Here is a 21,860-nt window from a genome sequence, read left to right as displayed (position 1 = left end):
ACCAGACTAACACCAGACTAGCACTGAACTATTACAGTGGTGCTAACACCAGACTAGCACTGGACTATTACAGTGGTGCTAACACCAGACTAGTACTGGACTATTACAGTGGTGCTAACATCAGACTAGCACTGAACTAACACAGTGGTGCTAACACCAGGCTAGTACTGGACTATTACAGTGGTGCTAACACCAGGCTAGCACTGGACTATTACAGTGGTGCTAACACCAGGCTAGCACTGGACTATTACAGTGGTGCTAACACCAGGCTAGCACTGGACTATTACAGTGGTGCTAACACCAGACTAGCACTGGACTATTACAGTGGTACTAACACCAGACTAGCACTGGACTATTACAGTGGTGCTAACACCAGGCTAGCACTGAACTAACACAGTGGTGCTAACACCAGACTAGCACTGGACTATTACAGTGGTGCTAACACCAGACTAGTACTGAACTATTACAGTGGTGCTAACACCAGGCTAGCACTGGACTAACACAGTGGTGCTAACACCAGACTAGCACTGGACTATTACAGTGGTGCTAACACCAGGCTAGTACTGGACTAACACAGTGGTGCTAACACCAGGCTAGCACTGAACTAACACAGTGGTGCTAACACCAGACTAGCACTGGACTATTACAGTGGTGCTAACACCAGACTAGTACTGGACTATTACAGTGGTGCTAACACCAGACTAACACCAGACTAGCACTGAACTATTACAGTGGTGCTAACACCAGACTAGCACTGGACTATTACAGTGGTGCTAACACCAGACTAGTACTGGACTATTACAGTGGTGCTAACATCAGACTAGCACTGAACTAACACAGTGGTGCTAACACCAGGCTAGTACTGGACTATTACAGTGGTGCTAACACCAGGCTAGCACTGGACTATTACAGTGGTGCTAACACCAGGCTAGCACTGGACTGTTACAGTGGTGCTAACACCAGGCTAGCACTGGACTATTACAGTGGTGCTAACACCAGACTAGCACTGGACTATTACAGTGGTACTAACACCAGACTAGCACTGGACTATTACAGTGGTGCTAACACCAGGCTAGCACTGAACTAACACAGTGGTGCTAACACCAGACTAGCACTGGACTATTACAGTGGTGCTAACACCAGACTAGTACTGAACTATTACAGTGGTGCTAACACCAGGCTAGCACTGGACTAACACAGTGGTGCTAACACCAGACTAGCACTGGACTATTACAGTGGTGCTAACACCAGGCTAGTACTGGACTAACACAGTGGTGCTAACACCAGGCTAGCACTGAACTAACACAGTGGTGCTAACACCAGACTAGCACTGGACTATTACAGTGGTGCTAACACCAGACTAGTACTGGACTATTACAGTGGTGCTAACACCAGACTAACACCAGACTAGCACTGAACTATTACAGTGGTGCTAACACCAGACTAGCACTGGACTATTACAGTGGTGCTAACACCAGACTAGTACTGGACTATTACAGTGGTGCTAACACCAGACTAGCACTGGACTATTACAGTGGTGCTAACACCAGGCTAGCACTGGACTATTACAGTGGTGCTAACACCAGACTAGCACTGGACTATTACAGTGGTGCTAACATCAGACTAGCACTGGACTATTACAGTGGTGCTAACACCAGACTAGCACTGGACTATTACAGTGGTGCTAACACCAGACTAGCACTGGACTATTACAGTGGTGCTAACACCAGACTAGCACTGGACTATTACAGTGGTGCTAACACCAGACTAGCACTGGACTATTACAGTGGTGCTAACACCAGACTAGCACTGGACTATTACAGTGGTGCTAACACCAGACTAGCACTGGACTATTACAGTGGTGCTAACACCAGACTAGCACTGGACTATTACAGTGGTGCTAACACCAGACTAGCACTGGACTATTACAGTGGTGCTAACACCAAGCTAGCACTGAACTAACACAGTGGTGCTAACACCAGACTAGCACTGGACTATTACAGTGGTGCTAACACCAGACTAGTACTGAACTATTACAGTGGTGCTAACACCAGGCTAGCACTGGACTAACACAGTGGTGCTAACACCAGACTAGCACTGGACTATTACAGTGGTGCTAACACCAGGCTAGTACTGGACTAACACAGTGGTGCTAACACCAGGCTAGCACTGAACTAACACAGTGGTGCTAACACCAGACTAGCACTGAACTATTACAGTGGTGCTAACACCAGACTAGTACTGGACTATTACAGTGGTGCTAACACCAGACTAACACCAGACTAGCACTGAACTATTACAGTGGTGCTAACACCAGACTAGCACTGGACTATTACAGTGGTGCTAACACCAGACTAGTACTGGACTATTACAGTGGTGCTAACATCAGACTAGCACTGAACTAACACAGTGGTGCTAACACCAGGCTAGTACTGGACTATTACAGTGGTGCTAACACCAGGCTAGCACTGGACTATTACAGTGGTGCTAACACCAGGCTAGCACTGGACTATTACAGTGGTGCTAACACCAGGCTAGCACTGGACTATTACAGTGGTGCTAACACCAGACTAGCACTGGACTATTACAGTGGTACTAACACCAGACTAGCACTGGACTATTACAGTGGTGCTAACACCAGGCTAGCACTGAACTAACACAGTGGTGCTAACACCAGACTAGCACTGGACTATTACAGTGGTGCTAACACCAGACTAGTACTGAACTATTACAGTGGTGCTAACACCAGGCTAGCACTGGACTAACACAGTGGTGCTAACACCAGACTAGCACTGGACTATTACAGTGGTGCTAACACCAGGCTAGTACTGGACTAACACAGTGGTGCTAACACCAGGCTAGCACTGAACTAACACAGTGGTGCTAACACCAGACTAGCACTGGACTATTACAGTGGTGCTAACACCAGACTAGTACTGGACTATTACAGTGGTGCTAACACCAGACTAACACCAGACTAGCACTGAACTATTACAGTGGTGCTAACACCAGACTAGCACTGGACTATTACAGTGGTGCTAACACCAGACTAGTACTGGACTATTACAGTGGTGCTAACACCAGACTAGCACTGGACTATTACAGTGGTGCTAACACCAGGCTAGCACTGGACTATTACAGTGGTGCTAACACCAGACTAGCACTGGACTATTACAGTGGTGCTAACATCAGACTAGCACTGGACTATTACAGTGGTGCTAACACCAGACTAGCACTGGACTATTACAGTGGTGCTAACACCAGACTAGCACTGGACTATTACAGTGGTGCTAACACCAGACTAGCACTGGACTATTACAGTGGTGCTAACACCAGACTAGCACTGGACTATTACAGTGGTGCTAACACCAGACTAGCACTGGACTATTACAGTGGTGCTAACACCAGACTAGCACTGGACTATTACAGTGGTGCTAACACCAGACTAGCACTGGACTATTACAGTGGTGCTAACACCAGACTAGCACTGGACTATTACAGTGGTGCTAACACCAGACTAGCACTGGACTATTACAGTGGTGCTAACACCAGACTAGCACTGGACTATTACAGTGGTGCTAACACCAGACTAGCACTGGACTATTACAGTGGTGCTAACACCAGACTAGTACTGGACTATTACAGTGGTGCTAACACCAGACTAGCACTGGACTATTACAGTGGTGCTAACACCAGACTAGTACTGGACTATTACAGTGGTGCTAACACCAGACTAGCACTGGACTATTACAGTGGTGCTAACACCAGACTAGCACTGGATTATTACAGTGGTGCTAACACCAGACTAGCACTGGACTATTACAGTGGTGCTAACACCAGACTAGCACTGGACTATTACAGTGGTGCTAACACCAGACTAGTACTGGACTATTACAGTGGTGCTAACACCAGACTAGCACTGGACTATTACAGTGGTGCTAACACCAGACTAGCACTGGATTATTACAGTGGTGCTAACACCAGACTAGCACTGGACTATTACAGTGGTGCTAACACCAGACTAGCACTGGACTATTACAGTGGTGCTAACACCAGACTAGTACTGGACTATTACAGTGGTGCTAACACCAGACTAGCACTGGACTATTACAGTGGTGCTAACACCAGACTAGCACTGGACTATTACAGTGGTGCTAACACCAGACTAGCACTGCACTATTACAGTGGTGCTAACACCAGACTAGCACTGGATTATTACAGTGGTGCTAACACCAGACTAGCACTGGACTATTACAGTGGTGCTAACACCAGACTAGCACTGGACTATTACAGTGGTGCTAACACCAGACTAGCACTGGACTATTACAGTGGTGCTAACACCAGACTAGCACTGGACTATTACAGTGGTGCTAACACCAGACTAGCACTGGACTATTACAGTGGTGCTAACACCAGACTAGTACTGGACTATTACAGTGGTGCTAACACCAGACTAGCACTGAACTATTACAGTGGTGCTAACATCAGACTAGCACTGAACTATTACAGTGGTGCTAACACCAGACTAGCACTGGATTATTACAGTGGTGCTAACACCAGACTAGCACTGGACTATTACAGTGGTGCTAACACCAGACTAGCACTGGACTATTACAGTGGTGCTAACACCAGACTAGCACTGGACTATTACAGTGGTGCTAACACCAGACTAGCACTGGACTATTACAGTGGTGCTAACACCAGACTAGCACTGGACTATTACAGTGGTGCTAACACCAGACTAGCACTGGACTATTACAGTGGTGCTAACACCAGACTAGTACTGGACTATTACAGTGGTGCTAACACCAGACTAGTACTGGACTATTACAGTGGTGCTAACACCAGACTAGTACTGGACTATTACAGTGGTGCTAACACCAGACTAGCACTGGACTATTACAGTGGTGCTAACACCAGACTAATATTTATGAATACTTCATCAGCCCAGTATTAAAGCTGCACTAGTTGCAACTTTTTTAAAAATGTTTTGTTAGGTATAATTTACTCGTAATATGGTACACCTTGCACACTATTGAATCACCTGTGAGTATAAACTATTTGATGTAGAGCTGTAGTACAGTACATATGGTACAATAAATGCAATCAAATTGATAATTTTTTCCTCAACATGATCACAATTTCAACCTGTTACTATACAACGTTTGGATAAAACTGACCTCTAATTAAAACATGGACAAAAAATATACAATATCTAATTATTGGTATTGTAACAATTTTCAGGTAGTATTATATCATGTAATATGATACATGTATCAGGTATCATGATGTCATGTAATGTGATTTTTGTTGTTGAAAAATGTATTTTCGTCATTGAAATTTATGAATTTAGAAATGAAAATATTATTATTTAGGTTATTTAGAGAGCTTGACTACACAGGTCATATAAAGGTGAACCATGTGTATATACATTGTACCGGTACATGCTAACATTACAACCTGTAGTAATGTTAACAAGTATAAGAACAGAACTGAAAACGTGAAAAAAATAACTCAACTACCATTCTGGTTACCCAGTCCTACCTAGATTTTCACTGCCGACCATAAACTTTTTTTACGTATTTGATGAAGAAAATACTAAAATGCAAAAATTGTCAAGTGAAGCAAATACATGATATATATGGACAACATTTTGAAAACATTTTTTTCAACAATCATCACTTTACAGCTGTAAAGTTGATCACTCAATCGATCAGTTTTTCACATAAAAAATAAAAAATTTACCTACCCAACCTATTCTAAACTTGAGTGTAATCTGAACCACACAATTTTTTTACTTTTAGGCCTAAAGTAAAAACAGGATGTGAATGTAGAAATTAAAGACATCAGTGTATGTCTTCTATAAGATTACAGTTGTCTTATGGTATTGTTGTATAGAATAGTTGATTGCATTGTACAGATTTACTTAACACTTTTTATATGTCGAATAAATTACGTCATCGGAGTGGTTCTAATATAAGTTACACATTGTATCTCCATGCATGTACATGTACAAGGTTTGATTTCAGCCAGTTGTAGTGTATGGTTTAATATACTTCAGTAATTAGAATACTGCAAGTACCTGTAAGTTTCGAATATGTAGTAAAAAATTACGTCCAAAAAAAATGTTTAAAAAAACATTGAGTTTGTGCCCCTTTTATAATGTATATGTAGTCAAAGACAACCCTTGATGATGCCATTGGAATAACTATACAGTCATGTATCTTCATACAAGCTAGGACCCAACTCTGCTTTATACACTCATAACCTTTAGTGAACTACAGTTGTACATGTATATATACACATTTCAAATATTCATTGGGACCCCAGTAATCAGAGTGTAATATCTGTTAGATACCTTCAATACTTTCACCCAAAATGATGTGGGTGTATAAAGAGGACATAATTACATAACTTGTACCAATAGGTACAGAATTTTACTGAGCAGTACAGGCAGAACATTGAAATACATGTACAATGCATGATACTACGTTGTCATTGAAAAAGCAAATTTTTAAAGGAAATGTGTTTATAAAAGGCGTGATATTAGCTAGTGTCAATAACCACATGGTGGAATCTATTAACTTAAAAGAGAAGTGTGTACAAACATACCTTCAGAACAGATGGTTTATTCAGAAAGTATGAAAATAGAAAGTTTGCCATATTAGCTTTGTAGAAATGATGGTATGCATCATAAATACTTGTGGTTTGCTATGACACAGCCATTGTTAGGTGTATGTTGATGATCTATTGTGACATTTTATGTATGAGAGGTTTTGTTCTATTTAATGTCTTCAGTGCTTCCTGGATTACCATATTGCAATGGTGGTTTTTGTGACAGTAATACTAGACTGTAGTTTATAACTTAAAGTTTTAGTTTCAGGTTTACTGACGTTTACACCATTGTGGTAGTCTGCATGCCAACGTGGTTTCTAACTACAGTGTAAACCACAAGTAGAGATGTACATGTAACTCATAATCATGTCTAGGGACTAGACTACATTCTATCATTGTGGCTGAAGACGATGGGTTCTATGGGACTCTGCAGAGTAAACCCTATACCCCCCCCCCCCCCCCCCCCCCCATTGGATGGTACCTCTGTGCTGGTCCACAGACCATTTTTCAGGTAGATTTACATGTGTAATACTGTATTGTTACCTTGTCACCTGGCCTACATGCAGTGTCCAAATATGGAACATAGCACAATGAAAATGTCAACCTACTGTACAGTATTTTACATGTATAATGAATGGCATACCATGTGTGCTATTTTTCAACAATTATTTTACAAACTATTTAGAGCCATGTCCTTTAAAGCATCATGTCAAACTCACTTGAAACATCAAATTGTTAGCAAAATAAGTAAATAAATAACATAAATAAATAACATAAACTCATGTGCATGTAGTACATTTATTCATGTGTTTGTGCAGTACCGTCACATGAGTCTGAAATAGCCTTATTATGTTATTTTCATGATATGATTGTGAATTTCGTTTCCCTAGGTAACCCTGTCCCAACCTTAATAGATTCAAAACCGATTCAAACTGAATTGGTTCAAAACTGGTTTCTGTCCCCATGAGAAACTGAGTAATGGATTGACTCATTTTTGCTAAATGGCATCGGTTCTTAACCAATTTACTTTGAATCGGTTTGAAACCACCCTCAGGTGTGGTTTGATTCAATACGCCGTATTCCGGTTATCGAAAAAGCCCCGAAAAGATAAAAGATATGATTGTTTGGCCACTAGGGGCGCTGTTTTAGAACCGGAAGTGAGGGCCAGAAATTGTAGAGCATTGTTGCAAAGCATAGAGTCTATAGGCATCGTAACCACTGACTAAAGATTGTCTGTCATTCCCCGTAACTTTACGCTATAATATTGCATTATCGCCCATCAAATAACGAAATAGCAAATTAACCTCTCGTTCTCCTAATATTTCGCGTAAGTTTGGCTCTGCACTTCGAACGTGAGGAAAACCCAAAAGTAGCAACATTTTGAAACGGGTAGTACACTGACATCTCACTCACGTTTTCAGTGTGACCTCGTCCATTTGCGTTACCGTTGGAGAAATTGTAGTGATTGCTTCCAGTCAAACATCGGAACGGAAAAAGGTACAAAAACAGAGGAAAGAACCTTCAAAATCACAATATACGCTACAGTTATTGCAGCTTGTATAAAACCAATCTGATTAAAATCCGATGTAGATGTCGGCTAATCGTTCATTGCTATTTTACTTTCGTTATTGTGCGTGAATTGACCTGCGTGGTACATGTTTGATCGCCTCCTCTACCGATCAGGACAAAAACGTAAACATGTACCACGAAGGTCAATTCAGGCAAAATAACGAAGGTAAAATAGCAATGAACGATTAGCCGACATCTACATCGGATTTTAATCAGATCGGTATAAGACATGGTATGATGAGTGAACCACGTAAACGTTACATGGAAGGCCAATTCATTGAAGGGGTGGGCGGTGTGGTACATCAATCACAATAACAATATTTATGATTCGTTGCCGACTTCAATGGGTTTTTTTTATACACTGATGGTCCTGAATGAAGAATAGCAAGCTAACCAAAGTGTGATAGTAAAGTTGAGTATATCAATACACATATGTTTATGCCAACTTATAACCAGTACATGAAATGGTTTTTTCCGGACAAAGTTTTATGATTTCACCCGTGGTGCTACACCACTGTTCTAATAAACAAGAAAGGCCTAAGTATGCGGCGACATCAGTTACAATATAAACATGTGGCTTGGTAATTGTCGACCGAACTCTCAATATTGCAATGACTGTAGCTGGAAGCTGTTCAATCTGATTAAAATCCGATGTAGATGTCGGCTAATCGTTCATTGCTATTTTACCTTCGTTATTTTGCCTGATATTATTTTTCTTGGTACATGTTTACATTTTTCAGCCTGATCGTAGAGGAGGCGATCAGGCAGGCTAAAAAATGTAAACATGTACCAAGAAGGTCAATTCAGGCAAAATAACGAAGGTAAAATAGCAATGAACGATCAGCCAACACCTACATCGGATTTTAATCAGATTGGAAGCTGTTGTCAGATTTGTAATTTTCTAATCGTTCTTTTGTCCAGCAACAGACACCAGTAAGGTAAAGAAATATGTTTATCATGTCTACATCAGGTATATTTCGAAGGTCATCCGTCCAACTTTCAATGTTTCCGCTGTCGATTAGTTCTATCTTTTGATGCCCGACATCCACTATTCGTCTCCTCTTCCGTTCTCTCAGAAAATTATCATTTTCTAGTGTTTCAAGACCAAGGTTGACAGCATTTCTGGCGATATCTAGTAGATTTAGAAGTAGTAATTTTCCACTCTTTTATGAATGCACGGGGTTCTTTTACGCCCATTTTGTTGACAGCTTCATACATCGCCATACTATTAGATGCCATGACGAAAATTCTGGCCCTCACTTTGTCAGATATGGTGCGCCCTCTCGCGATACTTTCCTGCGAAACAACCGGAAGTTCGATAACCGGAATACGCCGTATTAAACTAAATCAGTTCAAACCAGTTTTATTGCATATGGGGGAAAGGAAAACCAATTTTCCTTTGATTTAGAACCAAATCACCATTCCAAGTGGGGACAGATTTATGATTCTGTCAAATGCATTTTCTTGGTGTATCCAAAAATGATGTCATTGAATCATTGCCACTTAGTTTACCTATAAAAGTGTAGGTGATCTAGATATCTCAGTTGCTAGGTAGGTATGATGAAATGTGTTTCATTAAGTACAATAACACAGTCACATATGTAGTTCTTGATGTGAAACAAAAATAGATATGATCTGTGATCTTTTATTATTTCAGTGCTTCCACTAAAGCTACATTGTCATGTACATGTATTAGGTACTGTAGCTGTACAGCTCACCATGTGCCAGTGTTGTGGTCACCCAGCTTACAATCCATTCACACCCTCTCAAAGACCTCCACTTCTGTTGATTTGTATTGTAATGTAATATATATACAACACCAAATGGTTTACAAAAACACACTACATATATCTAAGCTACAAGGGATTCCATCATAAGTTTACAGCACTTCAAAATATTATCAAAGTTCCAAATACTATATATGTACATGTATATCTAGGGAGTTTCATCTTTCTGAAAAAAATTCAATGTAATCTTCTGTGGTTTAGATGTATCATTGAGTGAAGAAGGCAAATGTGAAGTACGTGTAGATGAGAACGAAGTAATTTCCATAGTAGAGTGGTACTGGTAGGGGAATCAATAAGGAAATTGTATTTGTTGATATTTCAATAACATTATATGTGTTCACTAAGTATTGTTAATACCAATAATTGCATTGATTTCCAATTGTGTAATTATAGTTACTAATTGAAATCTAGCAACTTGACCTTTTTACTGTTATTGTAAACTTCAGCATAAAGTACAGTACTGTATTAGGTAGAAATATTGGATGATTTATTAAAATAGTCTCTCTAGTAATACTTTGAAACTCAGGTTTCAAATAGAATGCATGTTTTCTCACTGTGTATGGCTATGTTGCTTTTGCAGTTTGATATGTACAGGCCAAATTTCAGAATGGGAACAATTTTTTTTTTAATTTGGCCAAGTTTCTATGTAAAAAAATAATATTTAAGAAAACAGCCTTTCAGTTTCAGAAAGAGAAACATAAATTATTAAATAAAAACAAACCTGTTTTATGTGTTAGCAAGACAGTAGATAATTGATATTTGATAAAAATAGTTATTTATGATTTGTAATGATACTTGAAATTCTACCAATGATTTGCCAGACATTTTACAATATACCAATTGATAATTTCACTAGCTATAATATAAACTGGGGCAATTAACAACCAACAATATTGTCACTTCCGATCGTCAAATTTAAAATACCAAAAATTTGACACTGGACATGTTAGTTAGAGGTCTATTTTACTCTTTAGTAGCGCAGTTACAGTTTCAAGTCGTGATTGTGTTGGGGTGCAGCCGTGCTGATTTTAGGGTGCGGACCCACAAATCAATTTGAGTAGGTTTAGTGTACCTTATTACTGTATTCGAACAGCTACACAAATATGTTTACCTACAAGTAATTCAATATTGTTGAGAGTGTACTGTACAGGTATATTACAAGTACATGTAAGTCATTATATCCATAAAAACAGTTTTGAAATGGCATCCTAGTTGCAGCCATCATGTAAAATTTGAAAATGCCATGTTTTGTCAAGGTAGTGTGTGTAACACTGAATTGAACCATATTAACCAGTATATATAGCTAGACTATATGGATACATCAGGTCATTCTACCCAGTGAGAGAGGTTGACCAATGTATGAGGGCACCCTGACATGGTGTGTTGTATACTAACCATGTGAATGGAGATGTAGATACCAAATTTTGATCCAGATTTCATACTAGATTTACATGAATACATATCTCAATATGAATATGGAGCTAATGCTAATCCAGATTTCATACTAGATTTACATGACTGCATATCTCAATATGAATATGGAGCTAATGCTAATCCAGATTTCATACTAGATTTACATGACTGCATATCTCAATATGAATATGGAGCTAATGCTAATCCAGATTTCATACTAGATTTACATGACTGCATATCTCAATATGATTATGGAGCTAATGCTAATCCAGATTTCATACTAGATTTACATGAATACATATCTCAATATGATTATGGAGCTAATGCTAATCCAGATTTCATACTAGATTTACATGACTGCATATCTCAATATGATTATGGAGCTAATGCTAATCCAGATTTCATACTAGATTTACATGACTGCATATCTCAATATGATTATGGAGCTAATGCTAATCCAGATTTCATACTAGATTTACATGACTGCATATCTCAATATGATTATGGAGCTAATGCTAATCCAGATTTCATACTAGATTTACATGACTGCATATCTCAATATGATTATGGAGCTAATGCTAATCCAGATTTCATACTAGATTTACATGACTGCATATCTCAATATGATTATGGAGCTAATGCTAATCCAGATTTCATACTAGATTTACATGACTGCATATCTCAATATGAATATGGAGCTAATGCTAATCCAGATTTCATACTAGATTTACATGACTGCATATCTCAATATGATTATGGAGCTGATGCTAATCCAGATTTCATACTAGATTTACATGACTGCATATCTCAATATGAATATGGAGCTGATGCTAATCCAGATTTCATACTAGATTTACATGACTGCATATCTCAATATGAATATGGAGCTGATGCTAATCCAGATTTCATACTAGATTTACATGACTGCATATCTCAATATGATTATGGAGCTAATGCTAATCTAGATTTCATACTAGATTTACATGACTGCATATCTCAATATGAATATGGAGCTAATGTTAATCCAGATTTCATACTAGATTTACATGACTGCATATCTCAATATGAATATGGAGCTAATGCTAATCCAGATTTCATACTAGATTTACGTGACTGCATATCTCAATATGAATATGGAGCTAATGCTAATCCAGATTTCATACTAGATGAATACATATCTCAATATGAATATGGAGCTAATGCTAATCCAGATTTCATACTAGATTTACATGACTGCATATCTCAATATGAATATGGAGCTAATGCTAATCCAGATTTCATACTAGATTTACATGACTGCATATCTCAATATGAATATGGAGCTAATGCTAATCCAGATTTCATACTAGATTTACATGACTGCATATCTCAATATGAATATGGAGCTAATGCTAATCCAGATTTCATACTAGATTTACATGACTGCATATCTCAATATGAATATGGAGCTAATGCTAATCCAGATTTCATACTAGATTTACATGAATACATATCTCAATATGATTATGGAGCTAATGCTAATCCAGATTTCATACTAGATTTACATGACTGCATATCTCAATATGATTATGGAGCTAATGCTAATCCAGATTTCATACTAGATTTACATGACTGCATATCTCAATATGATTATGGAGCTAATGCTAATCCAGATTTCATACTAGATTTACATGACTGCATATCTCAATATGATTATGGAGCTAATGCTAATCCAGATTTCATACTAGATTTACATGACTGCATATCTCAATATGAATATGGAGCTAATGCTAATCCAGATTTCATACTAGATTTACATGACTGCATATCTCAATATGATTATGGAGCTGATGCTAATCCAGATTTCATACTAGATTTACATGACTGCATATCTCAATATGAATATGGAGCTGATGCTAATCCAGATTTCATACTAGATTTACATGACTGCATATCTCAATATGAATATGGAGCTGATGCTAATCCAGATTTCATACTAGATTTACATGACTGCATATCTCAATATGATTATGGAGCTAATGCTAATCTAGATTTCATACTAGATTTACATGACTGCATATCTCAATATGAATATGGAGCTAATGTTAATCCAGATTTCATACTAGATTTACATGACTGCATATCTCAATATGAATATGGAGCTAATGCTAATCCAGATTTCATACTAGATTTACGTGACTGCATATCTCAATATGAATATGGAGCTAATGCTAATCCAGATTTCATACTAGATGAATACATATCTCAATATGAATATGGAGCTAATGCTAATCCAGATTTCATACTAGATTTACATGACTGCATATCTCAATATGAATATGGAGCTAATGCTAATCCAGATTTCATACTAGATTTACATGACTGCATATCTCAATATGAATATGGAGCTAATGCTAATCCAGATTTCATACTAGATTTACATGACTGCATATCTCAATATGAATATGGAGCTAATGCTAATCCAGATTTCATACTAGATTTACATGACTGCATATCTCAATATGAATATGGAGCTAATGCTAATCCAGATTTCATACTAGATTTACATGAATACATATCTCAATATGATTATGGAGCTAATGCTAATCCAGATTTCATACTAGATTTACATGACTGCATATCTCAATATGATTATGGAGCTAATGCTAATCCAGATTTCATACTAGATTTACATGACTGCATATCTCAATATGATTATGGAGCTAATGCTAATCCAGATTTCATACTAGATTTACATGACTGCATATCTCAATATGATTATGGAGCTAATGCTAATCCAGATTTCATACTAGATTTACATGACTGCATATCTCAATATGATTATGGAGCTAATGCTAATCCAGATTTCATACTAGATTTACATGACTGCATATCTCAATATGATTATGGAGCTAATGCTAATCCAGATTTCATACTAGATTTACATGACTGCATATCTCAATATGAATATGGAGCTAATGCTAATCCAGATTTCATACTAGATTTACATGACTGCATATCTCAATATGATTATGGAGCTGATGCTAATCCAGATTTCATACTAGATTTACATGACTGCATATCTCAATATGAATATGGAGCTGATGCTAATCCAGATTTCATACTAGATTTACATGACTGCATATCTCAATATGAATATGGAGCTGATGCTAATCCAGATTTCATACTAGATTTACATGACTGCATATCTCAATATGATTATGGAGCTAATGCTAATCTAGATTTCATACTAGATTTACATGACTGCATATCTCAATATGAATATGGAGCTAATGTTAATCCAGATTTCATACTAGATTTACATGACTGCATATCTCAATATGAATATGGAGCTAATGCTAATCCAGATTTCATACTAGATTTACGTGACTGCATATCTCAATATGAATATGGAGCTAATGCTAATCCAGATTTCATACTAGATGAATACATATCTCAATATGAATATGGAGCTAATGCTAATCCAGATTTCATACTAGATTTACATGACTGCATATCTCAATATGAATATGGAGCTAATGCTAATCCAGATTTCATACTAGATTTACATGACTGCATATCTCAATATGAATATGGAGCTAATGCTAATCCAGATTTCATACTAGATTTACATGACTGCATATCTCAATATGAATATGGAGCTAATGCTAATCCAGATTTCATACTAGATTTACATGACTGCATATCTCAATATGAATATGGAGCTAATGCTAATCCAGATTTCATACTAGATTTACATGACTGCATATCTCAATATGAATATGGAGCTAATGCTAATCCAGATTTCATACTAGATTTACATGACTGCATATCTCAATATGCATATGGAGCTAATGCTAATTCAGATTTCATACTAGATTTACATGACTGCATATCTCAATATGAATATGGAGCTAATGCTAATCCAGATTTCATACTAGATTTACATGACTGCATATCTCAATATGAATATGGAGCTAATGCTAATCCAGATTTCATACTAGATTTACATGAATACATATCTCAATATGAATATGGAGCTAATGTTAATCCAGATTTCATACTAGATTTACATGACTGCATATCTCAATATGATTATGGAGCTAATGCTAATCCAGATTTCATACTAGATTTACATGACTGCATATCTCAATATGATTATGGAGCTAATGCTAATCCAGATTTCATACTAGATTTACATGACTGCATATCTCAATATGAATATGGAGCTAATGCTAATCCAGATTTCATACTAGATTTACATGACTGCATATCTCAATATGAATATGGAGCTAATGCTAATCCAGATTTCATACTAGATTTACATGACTGCATATCTCAATATGAATATGGAGCTAATGCTAATCCAGATTTCATACTAGATTTACATGACTGCATATCTCAATATGAATATGGAGCTAATGCTAATCCAGATTTCATACTAGATTCATACATATCTCAAGAGGGCTGAGTACCCTAGGTCACTGGTTTATTCCATATTCCTCCCAAAGCTACTTTATAGTGGTCAAACTCTACTTTATGAAATGATTTGAAGTGTCTTGACATTATTAATTATGGTTCCCAGTATAGTACATGTACGTATACTGTAAAATATCGTAAGATGTTGTGGTGTTCCATCCTCATTGGTCTACTCTGAGAGTCTGAGAGGGGTTGACTAATGTGTGAGGCATCTTGACATGGTGTACCTTACAGACAAGGGTTCCATGCTACTCCCTAGTATACCTTATGTTTTTAACAAGAAGAATGAAGCAGGGAAAGACAACTGAGTACTCCCTAGGTCACTTTTTAAAAGACAACAACTGTCAGATGGGAAGCACAATTAATGTTTGACAGTGATAAACAAACTAAAAAGTTGGTTTGTCAGTGGCTCTACATTGATTGACAAACTGAAATTCCAAATTTACAACCGTACAGTAATATGTAAATTCAATTTGTACACCTGTTGAAACCAAGAACTGTCACTGATTGGCTGTATTTATTTATTGTCATCTCTTGCAGAATGTGTACATTTGTTATTAGCACATGGTGCACCTGTTAAAGTCAAGAACTCTCAGGGATGGACTCCTCTAGCTGAAGCTATTAGCTATGGAGATAGACAAACTAGTAAGTATTTGTTTATTTTAAAATAAATAAATTAAAGTTGCCAAGTTAATAACCCAGTCACTTTATTCAACAAATGAGGTTACTGCTGTGAATGTCAATCTGTTCATAGTCATAACAATTTGCAAAATAATATACAAAACATCACTTCAGTAATTATAAGTTGTTTAAGTGTTGAACGTAGTTATAACCAACTGTATACTTACTGTCTTATTACATAGCCAAATTATCTTAGTTATACATAATAAAACAAATTGCTTGATTCCGGTTACATATTCGATAAAAAATAATAAAAATCAGGAAAATTGTGAAGTCCCACCAGAAATAGAGGATGTGGAAGCGATAATATAAAACTGTTCTTCCAATCTGTAGTGGCTGTACATCTGATGGGAAGAAAGCAATAACACAGAGACCATATGGAAAACAACAGAAAACATAACTACCTGAACTAGACACTCACATATGAAAAAAAAATTATAAAATAAAAAAATCTACCCACCCCACCTATTCTAAAATTGAGTGTAATCAGAACTACACAATATTTTTTATTAGGCCTAATATATCTATTATGTTTTATCAGCCAAATTAAATAAGGTCATGCAAATAAAATAAATTTTCCACATTTCAGCACCTCATTAGTTATCAGACCAGGTGACAATCTGTTGTACAATCATAGATATGATATCTACTATGATGACTTTACATGTACATACAAACGTTACCTTGCTATTCATTTCTGACATGTTCTGTCAATCAGCAAGACAGGTTTTATGCAAATATATTAATTTACATACGCCAGTGTTTTTGATTGGCTCACTAACCAGGTGTTGTCCATATTTGTCCAATCTAGTTACATCAGTACTTCGGAAATTGAAACAACAATCAAGAGAATCTTTAGAAGAAAAAAGACCACAATTAATTCAAGCACTGAAAGATTTGGGAGATTTTTATTTGGAACTTAAATGGGACTTCCAGAGTTGGGGTAAGTCAACAGAGTAACAAGTATTTCAATGTCATGATTCATGTTGTGATTGTACTGAAGTAAAGATGAAAAACAGTCCTACGTACAACCATTGACAAGCAACCATTGACAAGCAGGACCTGATACAAACAGGGAAAGTAAACAGCTGAATTGGATTAATAACACTTGGCACAGTATCTTGTAAATATAGATTTGTTTAATATATTACATAGTTTAATTAGAACAGTTGTACATAACATTACATTCACGATGAATTAGAAATCCCATAGTATTTCATGTATGAATGTAGGGAGGTTATAAACAGGGTTCACATGGTCTGGAAAACCTTGGAAAACCCTGGAATTTCAAACCCTCCGTGGAAAATCCTGGAAAAAAGCACCCTACCCCTGCAAAACCCTGGAAAATGATTGTGATCAACATGGCTGTACCCGAGCCACCCATTCATATGATTCACTACACTGATTCTCGTAAATGTGAAATGGCGAAAATAGTCTTTCGCCAAGGTGGTGAATCAAAATTCATGCTGATTAAACAGACAGTCAAACGATCATTCCATGAGACACTTTGTCCCACAGACCATGCCTATGTGTAGTTGAATGGGCGCCGCAATGTTTTTTGGATCTTGCGTATTTCTACAGTAATAACTCCAGTCATCATTTCAGCGACATAATATTGTAACAATCCCGGGGGTAAGAGTAGGTCTGTTAACAAGATTATCGTAACATTGTAGTGAGTATCAAAGCATCACCAACCATGATTAGAAATTGTTACAAGTTTGGCACACGAGTCGACAAGCTCATGTATGGCAATACTAGGGCCTAGCCTAGGGAAGTGCAGCTGAATTTCCGGGTTGTGGAAGTACAGTTTTGACTTTTATGTCATCGATAAATGGGTATTTGTTTTACATGTTCTAAAAGAATAAACTACTGTTTTATGTTGTCGGTACAGTAACATAATTTCCTAAATGGTCAAGTTGAGTTGAGAAATTGTGATGTTCTGCAACACGTGGACATAAACATCGAGACGCAAGGGCTGAACGTATTCAGTTATTCAAAGCGCTGAATTTTGTTACGTAAATGACATTTTTATTCAAGATTTTGAAGAAAAAAATTATTTTAGGCGATCTCTAAATCTAGTCACATCAAACCATACAATAATGAGAACAAACTTTAGTTTTTAATTTGTTTTTCTGGATATGTCTGAATTAGACTGACGAAAGCTGCGACTCAAATCTTACACTATCAATGCACCAGCTTGACGAAATGACTACTTAGGGGGTAGGACAGGTGTTTCTCTGTTAATCTTAGCGCGCAAACGTGGTTTTGAAACCAACGTCTTGCATAGTGTTGCTTGTCTTTTTAAATGTTTTGTGACATATTATGGGAACCCTTGTTAATTTCTTTTCGTCCACATCAGACAATTAGATGTCATTCAAAAAATATACTTTGGTGGTCAATACCCCTGGGAAATGGCCAAAATCAATACGAATACCCCTGGAAAGTCCTGGAATTTTGTTTTGCTTTAAATGTATGAACTCTGTATAAACTGTTATCAAGCAGTGAAATGTAATCAGTACTTCAACTATGCTGTGCCAAGTGTTGTTAATCCAATTCATGTATGTACTTTCCTTGTCTGTAACTAGTTCCAATTGTAAATGATTGCCTATCTGTGTACTTGTGTAATAGCCTAAGTGGTGAGTTTCACTAATAATATTAATTTATTTCATAATCCTTTCTTGACAGTACCTTTAGTGTCACGAATGCTGCCATCAGACATTTGCCGAGTTCACAAGAAAGGCTGCTGTATACGTGTAGATTCAACATTAGTAGATTTTAGCGATATGAAATGGCAACGAGGGGATCTCACTTTTATATTCAATGGTGAAGCAAGGCCTGAGAAATCTTTAGTTGTCTTAGATAATGAGCTGAAAGTTTACCAACGGATACGACATGATGTAAGTACTATGTTTTGTTGATACAATTTGTGTCAGTCCAGGAAAATAGTAAACAAATTTTGTGACCTGTGCTTTCAGTTGGGACAGATGCATCATGGGTAAAGTGTACTGCCAAGAATGGGACACTGAGTGTAATCCCAGGCAATTAGAGCTTCTGTGCCAAGTGTTTGACAGTCTAAAGCATCACATATCTGTTAATTTGAATAGTACAATTAGATGTTATCCCCCAATACTTTCCTTCCTTCAGCCAAAGAAAATAGGAGTGACCTAAGGGGCTTTGTCACGACAAGTCGCTAGAAGAGTAGTGACAACCCTTAGGTCACGAGTATTTTCTGGCCGAATAAAGAAAAATATTGGTCAGGAGAATAACACAATTATACCAGTGCCAGTAATATCAAAGAAAAATCTTGGAAAATAATGGTAATTTGGAACGTTTAACTCATATATCAAACACAGCAAAACCAGTGATGTAGACACATGTTGTCGTGACATAGATGCGAGTTGTCATGACGTAAAATGACCAGAGCATATATTCCATATTTTTTTTGTTGAACTCCGCTCGTGCATGGTATTATTTGTGTAATGTGATTCATGCATCCTACCTAAAGGTGAAAGTCACACACATTGTATTTACTATATCCCCCGGTATATTAGTAAGGGAACAATGCACACACATTGTATTTACTATATCCCCCCTGTATATTAGTAAGGGAACAAAGAGAAAGAAAAGTAAGTGGTTACTGGACATATCTGCCATGAGTTGCAATAATCAACTGTTTTATGTCCATAATTTGGTCAAAAGTCTGCAATGAAATTACATGTGTAAGTGCCAAACCATATACATGTACAATGCTACAATGTCTTTCCAATGTTACTTGAAATGTGGCCGTAGAGTAATGGTCTCATTATTGTTCTAGTTACAAGCAAGAGTGCCTTGGTTATGAATGCAAGAGAGTACTCAGTGAGGAATGATTTGTATATCTGCTAATTCATTTTACTGAAGAAAACTTGGCATCTCACTCTACCTGTACATACCACTAACTAAGCACTGGTTCCCCATATTGCCAATTATAATATACCTAGTGACAATGTTGTGCCATGATTCGCTAGAATCAATCACGTGATAGGAAAATAGACTGACTATTTCCCTAGGGAAATAATTCCATCAACTATTACATGGTCACGTGACCACCGCGCCTTGACAGCAGGTCAAAAGAACGATGTCGTCTGCCAACCTCAAGAGAAGAGGGCAAGATTTTCATGAGGTATATTATAAAACACATATTGCCTGGCTTATATTTGGGCTATAGCACTCGTTTATTGCCCCCTCGTGACTGTGAGCTACCAGAATTACAAGCTATTTCCCTCGGCCTTCGGCCTCGTGAAATAGCATGTGATTCTGGTAACTCACAGTCCCTCGGGTGTAATAAACGGGTGCTATAGCCCTCATGGCCAGGCAATATGTGTTCACTATAGATCAACAAGTGTCCCTGCTGATTTCACTTGGAATATTAGCTCATATGTAATTGAGTGACTTGTCAATATATCATTCAAGCTATTTATAAAAAAATATGTAGATCTAAAATTAGTCATGATTATTGCCTGGAGACGTATTGTGTTCTGAGTTCATCTCTACTATTGATGTTGAATAGCTTTATAGATATTATTACATAAAACAATAACAAAACGACGTGGAGTCCTGATGGTCAAATTATTAGAATGGTTGGCTTGGAATCTGTAGATTGCACTTTCAAGCCCCATCACCGCCACTTGTTTCTGAATGGCTAATTAAATCCTTGGGCAAGATTTGAACCATACATGAGCCACAGTCAACCCAGCTTTATAATTGGTGACCTGTTAGGTTAGAGGTTGCAATGTGAATGCTTTAATCCTATGCACTTATAAAGACTGCAATGGATTGTATGCTCCCCAGGGAGTTAAAGTATTAAAGGGCCGTTGTGCTGCTATAGATCCAGAGGTAATAATTGTAAAGCACTTTGAGCACAGCATGAGAAATTGCTATATAAAAACCAACATTATTATTATTATTAACATGAATTGACATGATTTGAGTGGCAGCAGATGAGTATATAGACAATTAAATGTGTTGTAACATGTGGCATATAAAGGGAGATATCCCAGGTTTCTACTACAGCTTTACAAAATGACATTTGAATACTTTTAATTGCTCACTATCGATATCGCAAAATTTCCCACTTTTGTTGGTTTTTTTTAGACAGTACTAAAATACTTAATTTGGACAGTCCTTTTGAAACAACCTTGAATGAATTTCAAGTATTTGATAGACACATGTGAACAGATGTTTATACAGATATTGATTCATTAATAGAATTCATTTCTAAGTTTTCTCCATGTTTAGTACAATGTTACTACAGACATTGTTAAAGTTATGGTCAAACTCCTAAATGCACCCCTTGTG

At 37.2% G+C, this 21,860-nt stretch overlaps 1 protein-coding gene across 1 annotated transcript in view; it reads left to right on the top strand.

The window, feature by feature from the left end:
- Nucleotides 1–21,860, top strand: part of LOC144436420 (ankyrin repeat domain-containing protein 13C-like) — a 54,859-nt gene that overhangs the window by 19,126 nt on the left and 13,873 nt on the right. Inside the window, exons 3-5 of the mRNA XM_078125217.1 lie at nucleotides 16,383–16,487; nucleotides 17,335–17,466; nucleotides 19,209–19,420. Of these exons, the coding sequence (XP_077981343.1) occupies nucleotides 16,383–16,487; nucleotides 17,335–17,466; nucleotides 19,209–19,420 (449 nt within the window). The remainder of the gene's footprint in view (nucleotides 1–16,382; nucleotides 16,488–17,334; nucleotides 17,467–19,208; nucleotides 19,421–21,860) is intronic.

This window comes from Glandiceps talaboti, chromosome 6, assembly GCF_964340395.1.
Source record: "Glandiceps talaboti chromosome 6, keGlaTala1.1, whole genome shotgun sequence".
NCBI lineage: Eukaryota > Metazoa > Hemichordata > Enteropneusta > Spengelidae > Glandiceps > Glandiceps talaboti.
Note: the sequence above shows the minus strand (reverse complement) of the source record. Positions and strands in the feature narration are given on the sequence as shown.